At 38.8% G+C, this 16,117-nt stretch overlaps 1 protein-coding gene across 5 annotated transcripts in view; it reads right to left on the reverse strand.

The window, feature by feature from the left end:
• The window catches only part of UBE3D (ubiquitin protein ligase E3D), a 148,168-nt gene that overhangs the window by 116,855 nt on the left and 15,196 nt on the right, over nt 1-16,117 (reverse strand). For all 5 annotated transcript variants that reach the window (XM_014585867.2, XM_027769900.1, XM_006143354.2 and 2 more), the window contains exons 3-4: nt 13,775-13,865; nt 4,201-4,432 (exon numbers count right to left, since the gene is read on the reverse strand). In XM_014585867.2, the coding sequence (XP_014441353.1) occupies nt 4,201-4,432; nt 13,775-13,865 (323 nt within the window). The remainder of the gene's footprint in view (nt 1-4,200; nt 4,433-13,774; nt 13,866-16,117) is intronic.

Consider the following 16,117-nt stretch of genomic DNA (forward strand, 5'->3'; position numbering starts at 1 on the left):
AAACTCACACTGGGCAATTGTGCATGTATGCCCAAAATCTTGAGAGGAGAATGAAGGAGAGGGGATTGCAGCATGATCATCCCTACTGTGGGGTGATTTCTTGCGTTCTATCACTTTGACTTTCTCTGCCTCTCTGGAGAGTGCATGTGCCCTGTAGCAAAAATCTTTCTAAAAGAAAAAGAAATATCCATCACCTCAAGCAACCAAATGTAGGGATCCTGATTCAAACTAACCTACAGTGAAGGATACTTTTAAGACAATTGGTAAAATGTGCGTAGGGCCTGACATTGTATCATCCAGGAATATTAATTTTATCAGATGTGATGAAGACAGTATGGTTACCTTTTTAAAATGCATGTTTTGGGGGACTGATCTATATGGGGGTGTTGCTGATTCACAACCAGAGACTTCCCTGAGTATACCAGGTATGTGCATGTCCATGAGTGAGACTGCTTGAAACTGAAGGTAGAACAGGACATCAGGATCCTGGTAGGTGTACTATGTCTCTGTCCTTCTCATTCAAGGAATAAACAAACTTTAAAAAATTGATACATTTATACATACACAAAGAGATACACAAGGATTAAATGATATAATGACTAGGATTTGCTTCAAAGAACTTCAGTGAAAGCAAAAAAAAAGGACAGATGAAGTATACTTAGTGAATAAAGTATACTTAGTGACTGGCATACTGAAGTTCATAATATTATTTCTTTTATACTTGTGGATGCTGACAAAGTATAACACATTTTTCTAAGTAGAAAAAAAGACATACTTAGGATGTAATAAAACAAATTACCAAAACCAATACAATGATTAATAAGTACCCCAGGAAAGAAAACAATGGTAAAGCTGTTAGTCATGTTTACAATACTAGCAGGAATATAGTCAAAGTTCAGTTTTGCTTGTTCTTTAAAAAACAGAATGAAAGTCCAGTGGCTATAGGACAGTAGTACTGCAAAGGCCCTGCAGGGCTGGAGGCCATATGGTCAACCATGGATTCGAATGCCAGGACTGGCTTGAAAGCACACCAGGCATATGCATAAGGGTAGCCAAGATGCTGCAGAGTTAGAGGGCTGGGGAAAGAAGATCATAAGAGACCTTGTTTGAGTGCTTCTTACTCGCCCCCTCACTCTCTGCCTCATAAGAGCGGCATCCTCCAATAGGGTATGGTCACACCACAATTCCTTCTCCATTCCTCTATCCTGTTGGGATTTGGGGCTTGCACACACATGGGCCTGGTATGTTTCTCAAGCCACCAGGGTTGGGATTTGAATTGTGGTCAGCCATGTGAAATCTGGCTCCCTAAATAACTAAGCTATGCAGCCAATCCTTTTTTTATTTTTTTAATTTTATTTATTTCTTTTATAAGTGAGAGAGAAAGAGAAAAAAAACAGCATCCCCAACAGGGCCCTGATGCATTGATCCAACCCCAGCTTTAGCCAGCCCTGAATCACAGGCACACACATGATCAGCATATTCAGGGCAGACTCCAGATGCAATTTTGGAATCTTTTCATGTGGGTCAGCATTGCAGGGCATTGAATTTTACTGTGCTAGAGTGTGGCTATACTCTCTAAATATTGGACAACATTATGAATCTTATAAAATGCTGAGGTGCCATCTTTATCATCCTATTATAAGATGCAAAACTTTTATTAGGTTGGTAGGCAGCAGAAATAGCACAAGACATGACAAATGAATACAAGAACTGGTAAATATTTAGCAGATATCTTTTGAAAATATAAAGTACTGCACTGATAGAGACATAAATAAAATACTGGACTGTAAACTCTAAGCTAAGAGGGTATTCAAAGAATGTAATAATGTCAAGTTTTATGTTTGTGCTGTTCTTAAAATCTGATCTTTTTAATTAAAATATTACAACATGCTAATTTTGCTGAAAGAGAATTGCTGCTTTGCAATGCATTTCTCTTCACGAAAATAATAAAGAAAGTTGTGCAACGAAGCAGCCTAATAACGTGGGAACACTACAGAACAAACCTCAAAGAAGGACTTGTTGTGGGCTAATTAAATCAATATATCTGAGAGATAGCACTGCTGCTCAGAGAGGTAGCTTAGCCTCCTGTCCTCATTTTTATTTTCTTTCATGTTGTTTCAATTTCTGAGGACCCTTGATATTGTCTCGCCAAAAAAATGTTTCCCAAGAGATACCATTAGGATGCTGTGTCACCATGTGACATTTCAAAACCCAGCTAGATGACTAGACTGGGTGATATGAGAAATAGGTTTTCAATAGCACAGTGCGGCCTTGTTCCCACAGGAGCCTTGAGAGCACTGTTTAAGCAGTCCCTCCAAATTTATGTTGCTATTTCGGTCACAGGAACTGCTACAATATGCAATTAAAGTGAAACTTCCATCTAGAGTAACTTGAAAACAATCTTGTCAACAGCATCTTGTCATGATAATTTCCCACAGTTGCCTCGATACTCAAATACTCAAAACTACCCTGTCTGAATATGAAGGGACTTCCTTTAACATAGACAATGGTTATTTACAATGAAGAGCTGTCCTTGCAAATGGCATCACATAACTGATAAAGGTGTAGCTGTAAAAAATGTTATTTCAGCAGAGTGCAGAGTTTACCTAAAAGGGGAAATGTGGTTTTTCCTATTTAATCTTTCTCCATTCCCTTTTCACTCATGCCTTCCCAAAACTGTATAGCTTAGTCATAAAAATAGAAATTAAAACATACAAAATAATGTATAAATATATTAGGTTGTCAGGAAAGTCATGATATATTTTTCTATACAAAAATGAGTCATGACTTTCCCAATGACCCAATACATATTTAGGTTAAAGTATAAATCTAGTCATATTAAATAGAACTATAGCATAAATGTACATTAACTTTTTTATCATTTGACTTTTAAAGATATAGAATGCTAAAACACCACCACTTAAAGTGAATCATATTTGGGACCAGCAGTTGGAGTAATGGCTATGTCGCTGGACTCCCACATAGTCGATCGTGGTTCGAGTCCCGGACCCGGTGGCTCAAACTCACGCCGGGTGCGTGTGCGTGCGTGCCCAAGATCCCGAGAGGAGAATGGAGGAGAAGGGATTGCAGCATGGCTATCCCCCCTGGGGAGTGATTTCTCACTTTCTGTCTCTCTGTCTCTCTCTATCTGTCTGGCGAGCACACGCACCCTATAGCAAAAACTGCTCCAAAAAAAAAAGGAAAAAAAATAATAATAAAAAAAAATAAAGTGAACCATATTTACCAGGAGAAAAAGGAATTTTTATTATGGCAAGAGGTGAGGCACTTGAATTATTTTAACTGACAATTTAACTTCAATACTTGAAGAGTTTCCTTAATTTCCCTCAAAATAGGTCTATAAACTAATTTGCAACCTAAGAGCTGCTTAACTGCTGCACATTTCCTACAGTAACTCAGTGTTCATTAGAAAAATTAAATGAGTTCAAAATGAAATTTTAAATACAATGTTTTTGTTCCTATCAATATCAGATGTTAAAACAAAGACTCTCTGGCAATGATTTTCCTAACTTTTTAAATCATCAAGGGAATGACTTCTTACAAGGGCCAGGCCAATGCCATTGATTTTCTTTTAAAATCAAGTAAACCACTTGTTCTCTGCAGTGATAGAAAATTGTCTTCTCCCAAAAGCAACATATATAGCAAGAACCATCTATCCGCATGTTGTCCAGCACCAACTTAGATCCTGCAACTGGAGCTTTATTTCCATTCCTGGGCTCTTCCATTTTGTCTTTCTCCCTGATGGCATTTGCTTTTATGCATCAGCAAAAGACTACAGGAAGACACACTGAAATGCTTAGGTCCTGGAGCAGGGATATCTGCTATGTAAATCGTTATGGCATTTAAATCAGACTATTGAGGAAAAAATATACAGATTATGGAATATGTCCCACAAACAAGAACATAGGACACTGGGGCGTGAGAAATGATAGCAAGCCTAGTTCTATGCTGGAAGTCTTCTTTCTCCTTATTTCTCCAGCCCCCTGTGGCTGTTCTATTGCAGTTAAGGCCATATGCTTTTTCTACATTCCCAGAGCAGAGTTAGAGAACACAACAGTAGTTGAAAAAGTGGGTTTGGGCTTGAGTGGTCTGTGTAACAAGACCTGAATTAGAAAATGATTAGAATCAGTGTCTAAGACATCTTCTAACTTAGCATTTAAATTATTTTGAAAGATATTTTACCGATTTAAAATGGTTCTCAGAAGAAAGACAGTGCATCTCCACTGGGGCTAGTTCAGGTCTTGGCTGCCGCAAATTGCTTCTTAAATTCACCAAGAAGAAAGTGTCTCCAATAAAGCAGTCATTCTCTTGTGGATGAAGTGGCTTATTAGCAAAAGGGTCTGGGTGACAACACCATTCTTCAACTAGAGCTCCCCAGTTCTCACTTGGCAACGGGAGCACCCTGAGGAGTTTCCTAGTGGAAAGAGGGAAAACTATTTTTCAAGGAACAAAATGGAACATTTTCTTCATTGAATCAGCATGAAACATAAGAAAGACTAATTAATTACACAGTTTGCAATGTTAGTTTTCCCCCAATTATAAAAGTAATATATACTCTCTATAGACATTTTTGAAAATGCAGAGGTGTAACAAAAACAAAAACTATCCTTTTATCATTACTCAAAAATCAGTAACTACTTTTTTATACAAGGTACATTTCTTTTCTATCTTTTCAAGAGACATATTTGTACATATGCACATGAAATCTGGGATCAGAGGATATACATAAACTTGCTTTTATTATTTTATTTAGTTACATGATGATTCACAATGACTCTACAACTTCTTATTTCATAGGTACATCAAAAATTTTTAGATAATTTTCTCACTATTGAATTATATAGGATTTTGAGTTGTTTGGTTATCACTAACTCTGTGGGGAATATTCCTATTAGAAAATTTGTGTACAGCTGATGATTAAGTGTGAGGTTATAAGCATAAATTATATGCATATTTTTAAACCTAGAACCCAACTGGTAAACTTCATTGCAAACAGGTAGTACCAATCTATAATTTTCTCACGTACCTTTTTCATAATTGAATACAAATGGACTTCAAAAGTTTGTGGGAAAATATCAGGTTGTCTGGAAAGTCATGACCTATTTTTCTATGCAAAAATCTATGTCATGGGACCAGCATTTGGCGTAATGGCTATGTTGCTGGACTCCCATGTAGTGACCGCAGTTCGAATCCCAGACCCAGTGGTTTAAACTCACACTGGGCATGTGTGCGTGCGTGCCCAAGATCCTGAGAAGAGAATGGAGGAAAAAAGGAATTGTGGCATGGCCATCCTCCCTGGGGGTATATATATATATGTGTGTGTGTGTGTGTGTGTGTGTGTGTGTGTGTGATGACTTTCCTGACAATTCAATAGAATTAAAGTATGAGTTTATTTTGGTGCAAAATTTTTTAAATTCATAGTTTTTTTCATAATATGCATTGAAAATGAACTTTCTGAAGACACTTTCATACTATCATTTTTCCATCTTTTTCAAGTAATAGGCGAAAATATTCTCAATGCTGCTTTAGTTGGCAATGCTTAAATTACTGGTGATATTGAATTGGTTTTCCTATTTATTGACCACTGTGACTCTTCTGTGAATTATAATCAATGACTATTTTCCAGTGAGGTTTTAGTATGTTATTAACACAGTAACAGTATTTTCTACACTAAGTTATAGCCACTTGTCTATCATCTGTAACAAATACTTTTTCAGTGTTGTTGCCTTTTAAATAGGTTTACATGTCTTAAATTTCAGATAATGAACACATTCTTCTGTGATATCATCTGTTACTATATTCTAATAAATTTATTTTGAAATAATTTTAGACTTACAGAAGCTACACAGATAGTACAGATAGTTCATGTACATGCTCCATCCAGCTTTCCTTGTGGTTCATATCTTCCATAACCATGGTTGATTTGCCAAAACTACAGATTTTACATGGATTTCACCAGTCTTTCTAGCAATGTCCTTGTTTTCCTTCCTGGGATCCAATCCATCACACGCTGCTCTTAGACATAACTTAGTCTCCCCTGAGTTTCTCAGTTTTTCCTTATTTTTCAGGGCTTTGAAATTTTTCACAAATACTGGTCAGGTATCTTATAGGATGTTCCCCAATCTGAGTTTGTCCGATATTATCCCAGACTAGACTGGGTTATAGGTTTGGAGGAAGAATCCCACGGATGTGAGTGTCTTCATCCGGTTACATCATGTCAGAGGGTCTATCTCAACATGACTTATCATGAGTGATGTTAACTTGATCGCCTGGCTAAGGTGATATCTAGTATAGGTTTCTCCTCTAATAAAATAATAGCATATTAATGTATGTTTACTTGTATTAAGTTAAAATACACAAGGTGTGGATGTATCACTTTTTATCCAGGTAATAAAAGTAACTAAAGGCATCACAGAAGAAATACTGGGTCGTCAGGAAAGTCACAACGCATTTTTGCATAGAAAAACATGTCATGACTTTCCTGACGACCTAATAATATGAAGGAAGGGGCCTATCTGTTTATCTTACCACTGTATTTTTAGTGTCTGACAATTCCTGACTTAAAGTATGGGCTCTTAAAATACTTGCCAAAGGAAAAAGCTAACATATTTTGATAGCTCTACCATGTGAGGCCCTTTGTTGGATCTGCTTTTACACTCTGACGAGAGAGTTAGCAAACCTCTTCCTTTGCTGCTTGAGAATGTGACCTTTGCTTTAACCATCTAGCTCTGTTACCCTGGAAACCAGGTAAGATCATAGGAATCAGCTACATCGCTAGGCAACACTGCTTACAGTAAAAAGAATCCCTGATTGGTAAATTGCATCTGGACCAGGAAGAACTGTTAATGAACAATAAATATCTGAAGAGCATGCTATGTTTCGAGCTTCCCTGAATGCAGTCTCTGGTGAGGAACCCTAAAACTACACCAAAGAACTGTCTGCTTAAGCTAGGGCAGCAACTCCACCTGGCAGATGTGGACCTTGTGCTTTGTACCTGGGACTGTGTCACATGGAGAGACAAGAAATGCCCAGTTAAGTACATGAGCCATCACTTGCATGAACTGCTGTGGAGTCCCTGCTAAGTGGAATTCTTGACATTGCCATGCTAGCAAGCTGGTAAGAAATGTTGCCATGGTAGTCTAGTGACTCATATTTAGCTGAATTTAAGGTAACCCCTGGTGGTCACTACACTCACCTTACACCATTTTCAATTCTGTAAGATAAGAATTACCATTCTGTTACAAAAGAGGAAAGTGAGGCTGAGAAATGCTAAATTATGTGCGCATTCACAGATTCAGAAGTGGTAAGTAATAAATGCCAAGCTCTGATCCCAGGTCTTTTGGGATCCAGAACTAACCTCTTTCTCTCCCCTGGCAACGTAGAATAGCAGGTGAGGCCAAGCAGGCTGGATGGTGGCAAATGGTGTGGGGTGCTACAAGCCATGGCAAGGGGTAGGAACTTGCTCCTACAAACAGGTGGGAAGCAGTATAGAATTTTGAGCAGGAAAGTGACAGGTCAGATGTCAATATTTACTACAAAGAGGAAAATACAAACAAGGTATCTGTTTAGAGTGGGAATTAGGCCCAAACGGGCTCCTGGGCCTTCTCCATAGTGAAGATCTTCCGTTTCCTGGCATTCTGCATGGAGTGCCAATAACCAGACTCTCAATATGGGGTAAAAGACTGCAATGTTGAAATCTCCCAAGTGATCAAGGAAATGAAAACTGCACCAAGATCTTGAGAGATCTGGAAGACTTAATGCACATTAAAACAAAATATGGTATTTCAAACTTAATGCCATATCATAGTGAATAAAAGGTAGTATATCCTATAACCATCAATATAAGACATCAGGAGCAAGAAAGGGCCTCATTCACAAGTCATTGCAGACATAAAAACGTCTTTATAACAGAAAGATTTTTTCTGATATTATGAAGAAAAAATAAAACCTTTAACAACAAAAGGTGTATTTTAATCACAGCTCTACTGAAAGTCTATCTATCTAAAAGCCTGAAAAGCAAGCTTTGATATGAAATGCTTCCCAAGAGAACTTTGAAAATAAAATAATACCATTTGTTCAAGGTAGTTTTTAACATAAAAACCTGCTATAGCTCAAATAAAGAGTGAAATGATTTCTTGAATTTTCATTCTGCTTAAGATTTTATGATACATAGCAATAGAGTTTATAATAAATTAAAATTTGCTAGCCATTTTTAATGTATCATGAGCATAAATTTTGGGGAAATAATAACTTAAACTATACGACCTTAAAAATATCATCGATTGCTATTTTATTTAATACTAAGTATATACACAAGAAAATTAACGTCCTCCAAATTTAAAATAAAAATAAACCATTATTCACTAGTAATAGCAATGGAAATAACATAAATTCTAACGACTGCATTATAACCAAGTGAACATTAAGAATCTTAAGAATACCATCAAATATCTAAAGGTCAAAATATGAGTGCCGGAATTTAGATAAATTCAGGTGACATTCTCCAACTAGCACACTATAAATTCTATAAAACTAGCTTTGCATTTTAATTTTATTATGTACATAGTATAATTAGATTCATAAATGTATAATAATTTTATTCAAAAAGTTCATACAATGTTAACCAATGCCCTGGCTTGAGCCTGCCCTCTTTTTTAACCTCTTTGTTTTATTTTATAGAAAAGTGACTGTATTCACAAGAGTAGTTATTTTCAGAATACAGTTACAGCTGGTCTGCCAACTGGACCAATCAAGTGCCTGGATATTGGACGTCTCATGTTTCCGTAAAGCCCAGCCTGATGGTTTCCATCTAGAGTCTCAGTGTTCTCATGAGCTCCAGGCTGACATTCGGCATGGCCAGCACGGGCAGAACAGGGAGGGTGGGTTTAGAGGCTTCAGGAGAGCGCTTTGCTTCAAACAATCTAAAAATCAAAAGCCTTGGATTTGAAAGTCTGTTTGGCTGATGTCACTCAAGTCTGACATGAATTAATTTCTAGAAAATACAAAAATACAAATTCCAAACACAATATCATCTGATTGTTTCTGAGACTATTCACAAAGTAAGTTTTATTATTGTTTGATATTAGGGCATGTGAGTCTCAATAAGAGTATATTCATAAATTACATGTTTTCAGACCAACTTTACATAAAAATGTAAATTGGGGAGTCAGGAGATGGTATAGCAGTTACATCACTGGACTCCCATATGGCCAACCACAGTTCAAGTCCTGGACCCAATGGCTTGCGACTCGCACTGAGTATGTGTGCATGCGTGTCCAAGATCCTAGGAGAACAGAGGAGAAGGGGTTGTGGTGTGGCCATCCCTGCTTGGAAGGTGATTTCTCACTTTCCCTCTTACTGTCTCTCTCTCTCCAGTGAGTGCATGTGCCCTAAGGCAAAAACCTCTTTAAAAGATGTAAATTGGAAAATTTTATTCTAAAGAAACAAGGCATTGTTTATTCTCAAATAACTGAAACAAATGGCTAGGAATATGTGACCCACGCACCTAGATGTCATGTGTCCTGGTACTAAATATTAAAAACCTGCCTTACTGGGTAAAACTATTCTCTGTACCTCATTTCAATAATTCACTTGACAAGAACCTCTGTCATTAAAAAAGAAAAGGAACAAGCATTAGACATGTACTAATCTAATAATCATGAATCACAGAAACCCAGAGTATAGCTTCATGAGGTTCACAGATCAGAATTTTCATAATGATAGAATTCTTTGAGGTTTATTGAACCCAACTTTCCCATCTTATAGATGAGGAAACTGAGGCCCAGGGAATAAAGTAATTTGTGCACAGATAATGAGACTAGTTGGGAAAAAGATCCTAACTCTGCCCCCACTGCTGCTATTACAGGAGGTCCTGGTACAGAGAAACATGTTCCAGGATACCGTCCTAGAAAGATGTTTATAAATAGTTGATTTTGATTACAGTACATATAAACTCTTTTAATATGCTTTGGTCTTATTTTCAATTCCGTAAGCACAGATGCCCTTATTGCTTCCATGAAACAGGTAACTGAGAGAGAAACTGAAGACCCTTGGGTTTGATATGGTCAACAGGAAGTCCAGTGCAGGGATCATATTTTTTCCATAAAACGAAAATCATGGGGCACACTGCCTGAGAGTGAAGCAAAGCCTCGAGTCCTTTCCCAGGGGTTTCTCTGCATGACCCAAGAGGCGGACACATGCTGGACACACAGGTGTGATAGGGACAGGCTTTCGTAAGCCTTGATTCAACGGGCTAGGGCTAAATCAAGGCTGCTTTATCATCTCCGAGAGGAAAAGGAAGAAGGGAGATTCATTTTCCTGGTGTATGCAGAGTATGCAAACCAGAGTACTGAAACAAAAAGGTCTGAAACACCGAAGTAGATCATTTGTGAATTTGTTAATGAGAACAATTTAGAGAAGGGGGGTAAACAGAGTATGTAAAGCCAATTGAAAAGAACTTATTGAATATTATTATTATGTTACAACCTTTACTTTTCTTGACCTGTTTGGAAGATAGGCTTTAAGAGAAGAAGCTGAGGGGGTACAAACAAGGTTCTCCAGCTACAAGTGGTGTGCGTGGAGTTCAAATCTAGGACCCATTCTCGGGCTCTTTCCTCTGCACTGCAGGCCTGTGGACAGCCAGGGCTAGGGAGGGTGAATGCTGTCCTTCACTGTTTGCTCAAAGCCCTTCTAGTTCCTAACTTCATAATCAAAAAAAAGGACCAAAACAAAACAGAAGATACAATCCCAAATAAGGAAAAATTGGGGCTACGGATAGAGATTTTTCGTGTTACCATTCTTTTCTAATGAAACACAAATACCAGCCATTGATGGATGTACACATGCTTTGCACTGAAGAACGCCAGGAAATCGCTCATGCTAAATTGAATGTGCTCCTACTATAGCTCCCAGGTCACTCCTCTGTTGCATAGGAATGAATGTTTCAGAAACCACCTGAGAATTAAACCAAAGGCTGAAACAGACTAAGAGAAAGAAACTATTTTGGAGGATCAGCAAGTGGTGCGGTGGTTAGGGTGCTGGACTCCTACATGGTCAACCACAGTTTGAATCCCAGACCTGGTGGTTTGCTTTCTTACTCTCCCTTTCTCTCTCTCTCTCTCTCTTTCTCTCCATGTGTGTCTCTCTGGCCAAAGAGAAAATAATAAATAAAAGGATTCTGTAAAGACAAACTTAAAAAAATTTGAAAAAATAAAAAGAAACCATTTTTGGCTAAACTATACTGTACAATGAGATCTTCTGGATTTTCAGAACAGAGTGGGTCTGTCGCTGAATGAAAACTCTACTGCAACTTCAACACTTAGGAATCTAAGCAAAGATGTTTTTCTCTCCTCTGTACATTTAAAGTCATCTCATTTCCTTGGACCAGCAGTTGGTGTAACGGCTATGTCACTGGATTCCCATGTATTCGACCATGGTTCAAGCCCCAGACCTGGTGGCTTAAACTCATGCCGGGCACGTGTGCATGTGTGCCCAAGATCCCAAGAGGAGAATGGAGGGGAAGGGACTGTGGTGGGACCCTCCCCCCTGGGGGGGGGGGGGATTTGGTGATTTCTCAGTTTCTGTCTGTCTCTGTCTTTCTGGTGAGTGCGCACACCCTATAGCAAAAACCTCTTCCCCCTAAAAAAAAATAAATAAAATCATCTCATTTCTTACTCAAGAGAGTCATTCGAAGGTTGCTCCATTTATAACCTCCCATTTAAAGCAGGGTCTTGCCCCATCTCACCTGCCTGGGACACTGCCAGAAATTAGGAAGCAAGAAAGAAAGGCTGGTAGGAGGCCACAATAAGCACACCTAAGTTTATTCGATTCAGCCCAGCAAAAATTTCCCCTGGGCACTGTGCCTGATGCTGGGGAGCATGACAAGGATGTAAGAAGTATAATTATGTGGGGAGCATGACAAGGATGTAAGAAGTATAAAAACAGGAGCAGCTAAATAATGAGTTCTTGCTATGTGCCAGGCACTGCTGTAAACACTTAAACTAATTCAATCCTCCCAACAATCCTGAGGTAGGTCCTACTGCTATCTACATTTTTGCAATAAGGAAACTGAGGCACAGAGTGACTGACTTGGCCAAGCTCACACAGCTAGCAAATGGCAGATGAAACCCAACTGGTCTGGTTTCTGAGTCTGTACTTCTCGGCACTATACCATATTCTACTGCACTCGAAACAGAATGAGGAAAAGGATACAGAAGACATTAAAGTTACTTCTGTCCCGGAGCCTATCGTTTAAACATGAAGACAGGCAACTAAACCCAGGGGAGTACCCGAACCAACTTGGGATTCAGAGAAGGCTCCCGGCAGCAGATGTCCTGGCAGCTGACTTCTTAAGTTCGTGGAGGAGCTAACCAGGAGAAGAGAGAGTTGTGGGGTACATTCCCTAAGATCCCAGGGTGAGGAAAAGCAGGAACAGGTGTGGAACTGGACACCAATCACCGAAGGTACACAGAATGCAGGCAAATAATGGTGTTTGGGAAAAGGAAGAGGTTAGAGAATGAGGCTGAAAAGTGAGAATGGAGAGGTAAACAGAGGCAAACTCCTCAAGTTCCTAATAAGGTACGTTAGGGACTTACGGAATATATCCTGAAAGAAATGGGGGCCACGGAGAGGCCTGAAAAGAGACGCTAGGGGCATTTTAGGACTATCACTCAGTGAAACTAGAGGAAGGCCAAGCAGATAAGGAGCTGCCACCGTGTATAATCAGCTGAGAGGACAGTGGCTCTCTAGCACTCTACGGGGTGGCCCTGTGTTTGGAGGAAAGTGGGCTTGTGTAAGAAATGCTACGAAGGAAGAAGAAAACGTACCTGTCACCTGCCTGTGGGGGAAAAGTAGGAACCCAAGGCAACACACCAGGTTTCTTCCTGGAGCACACGGGAGAGGCTGGCATTGAAATAAGCAGCACTAGAGGAGGAGCAGTTTCAGACACCAAGAACCTCTTCACTGCTCGGTCTTAGGCACCCGACTCGGAACCAATGAAAGAATTCTAAATCTTTCCTTCCATACTTTTAATGATACTAAGTTTTTGGTCTGTCTTTCAGCCTATGTGATTAGAAGCTGAAAATTCAGGGGGAAGTGATTATACCCCAGAAAACAAGAAGGCTGACAGCAGGAAGAGAAAAGACACATTTAATTAATTAGCTAATTAAATTTAAATTAATAAAATAAATAAAGAGAGACAACTTGGGAATGGTAAGAGAACAGACAAGAGTCCTTGCCATCCCACGGTAATATGGCACATGGCAAGATCAGGTTAAAGGTTTACTTAACCACTGAGAACAGGTTAATTTGTGCTCTATGTGATGTAATTTGATAAGCATAAGAAATTTAGAAAGGCACTGTTAGAAATGTTTAAGTTTTGCAGCAAAAGCTTCTGTTACATAGAAAATTCACTGAGTGGAAAAATCCCACTCTTAACCACCACTGATGGTTAAAATACACAGCAAATCCCACATCTCTCTCCAGAGAGACTTCACTGATGAGCATAAGGCCTCCCACTAAGGTCAGCCTTCCTCCCTCAAACCCAGCATCCTGTTGCTCCCCTTTATCTTCTTGAGAAGCGCTAACCACGCAGTGATTCTGGCCAGTTCTGTGGTTGATTTTATTCCAAGTGACATTAAGCTGGCTCTCACTGTAAAGCCACATACTGCTCCTTTAGCAATTACTTCAAAAATTCTGATAGGAAACGAGAAAACCATCGCCAGGCACAGAATTAATCAGTGTTAAGTACGTTCCTTACCTGTCTCTTATTACGACCTCACCACAGGACTGGCAATAAAACGTGCAGCGTCCTCCGGCTTGTGAGTTTTGGTTAAACACTGAAATCGGTTCTAAAAGAAACCAATGAAATAACAAGTCTTAGAGGTTTGGAACAAATATATTAACATACTTAAAGAGCTTAATAGCCATGGTAAATTACCACCAATAAACACTGTTTATGATCTGCCCAGAAGTATACATTTATTTAGTATTAACTGATGACTCAACCAGAAGCAAACATTGTAAAGTGTTTGCAAAAACAGCAGATTTTGCTAAGTGTTTCAGAGTGAGGTGTTACCCTAGCTTACCCATGGAACATGCCAGAGTTATTTTCTCAGTCTATGAATACCAACACTTAAGATGAGTGACAACGGACTACTTCCTTCACATTAAGCTAACTACATGGGCCTTCGCCATCCTCAGTTTTCCTCTGCTGTGTCCTCAGCTTTCCTCTGTTAATGTGATATGATTTAAACAAGATTTCTGTCCATTCTGGCGCACTGATATGTACAAATAAAACGGACTTCAAATTTGTCTTTATTGGACAAATCCCTGGGAGCGAAATGGTTCCTAAGAACAATCCAAACTTTAATTCAATTAAATCGAGCAAAATTCAATTTTTGGTGATAGCTATGGAAAAATGTAGAAAGGTATGGGGAAAATGTGTATTTCCCACGCTCTACCAAACAGTAGCACATGGCTGCATGTTCTCTTAGTTTGTTACTCCATTTTTTTGGGAGGGGAGGGGAAACCCTTTCACTAAAAAGAAAAAAAACTAAAACATTTGTCTTTTAAAAAGTCTAATTAAAGAAATGATATCAGACCCTTAGAAGTAAGCAAGTTGGGGACACAGTGGCATAGTGGTTAAAGTGTCTTGATGGCACATGGTTGACTGCAGCTCGAGTCTCGAATTCAGTAGACTGAAGCACTTTCCAGGTATGTGTGCAAGTATGTCAAAACCCCCAATGGAGAAAGAAAGGAGAGGGGATTTTTCTGTAGCCATCCCCACTGGAGGGTGCTTTCTCTCTCTCTTCAGGGAGTGCATGCACCCTCCAGCCAAAATAAAAAGAAAGAAAAAAAAGTAAGCAATTTGAATTTGGTTTATGTTGCTTTATATACTTTAAAGATTAAAAAGGTGGCTAGAAAGTTTAAATGTTGGATATTACAAATTCTAAAGTTTAATTTCTAAGGGTCCTCACAAATCTCTAAAGTACAAAGGTGAAATACATAGTATTACCCTTTAACTCTGAGCAGATAAAAAGGAGACCTAGGCAGGACATCCAAAGTATTTCTTTCCAGAAACAATGAACAAATTTTCAGTGAAACACTGCCCTCTGCTGGCCATCCAGCATGATACACTGGATCAGGTTTAAAAGTCAGAACTTTCTAAGAGAAAGGAGTCATGGGAGAGCAATTGCTGACAGGCATGAACCTAATGTCTGCACTAGATGAACCCTTCAGTTCTATTTCAGTGGTCATCAGCTGATCTATGTCACACTCAAAACAGTGCATTAATATGGTGTTTACTACAGTTATCCTTAAAGGGTCTTTCTATTGAAAAGTTAACTTTTTAAAAAAAAAAACCTGAAACATAAACTGAACGCTAAATCTTTTTAAAGTCACTTTTCACAGTATAGTTAGAGTCAAATTCACATCAGTATGCATCTATATGATATTTATTCATTCAGCAAATATTTATTCACCACTATTATGTGGAAGCAATTAAGTGCTGAAGAATTTATTTTGCATACTTTTTCATGCACCATGGAACAGGCCTCTGGAAGATTTCATTTTCAGATATTTCAGTAAAATGTTTTAAATTCATAAAAACAGCAGACGAATGAACACAAACAATATGTAAATCAGTCATAGCAGCCAATTTATTTTGTCCTACAGTTAGGATTAAACAATGTTTGCCAATTTAAAATTTTAAAAATAATTCCAGTTTTGCTATTTGTATATTTACAGTTACAGAATATGTATAGGTGGGCAATAACCCAGGACTAGGTCCCTGGAGATCTCCATTCCTCTCTCCCTAAAATCACAGTCCCACAAACTAGAAAACACTCCACTGTGACTTTCATGCCCGTGTATCTCCAGGTTTCAGATTCGACCCAAAACTGCTCTGGTTACTGTTGTTTATCCACGTAAAGTAAAAGGAGGCGCAGACTCCCACAGACTCTTCCCTGAAACACCTCCTCTACCTGTTGCAGGTATGCTCAGAGAATTTATTAGTCTAGTCCCATCTTGGCGACTTCATCCTTCTGTCTACACTTCTAGCAGTCCTTCCTAACATTGACCCTATGCCATTAAACTCCCTGAC

The sequence above is a fragment of the Tupaia chinensis genome, unplaced genomic scaffold, assembly GCF_000334495.1.
Source record: "Tupaia chinensis unplaced genomic scaffold, TupChi_1.0 Scaffold000097_1, whole genome shotgun sequence".
NCBI classification, from domain to species: domain Eukaryota; kingdom Metazoa; phylum Chordata; class Mammalia; order Scandentia; family Tupaiidae; genus Tupaia; species Tupaia belangeri.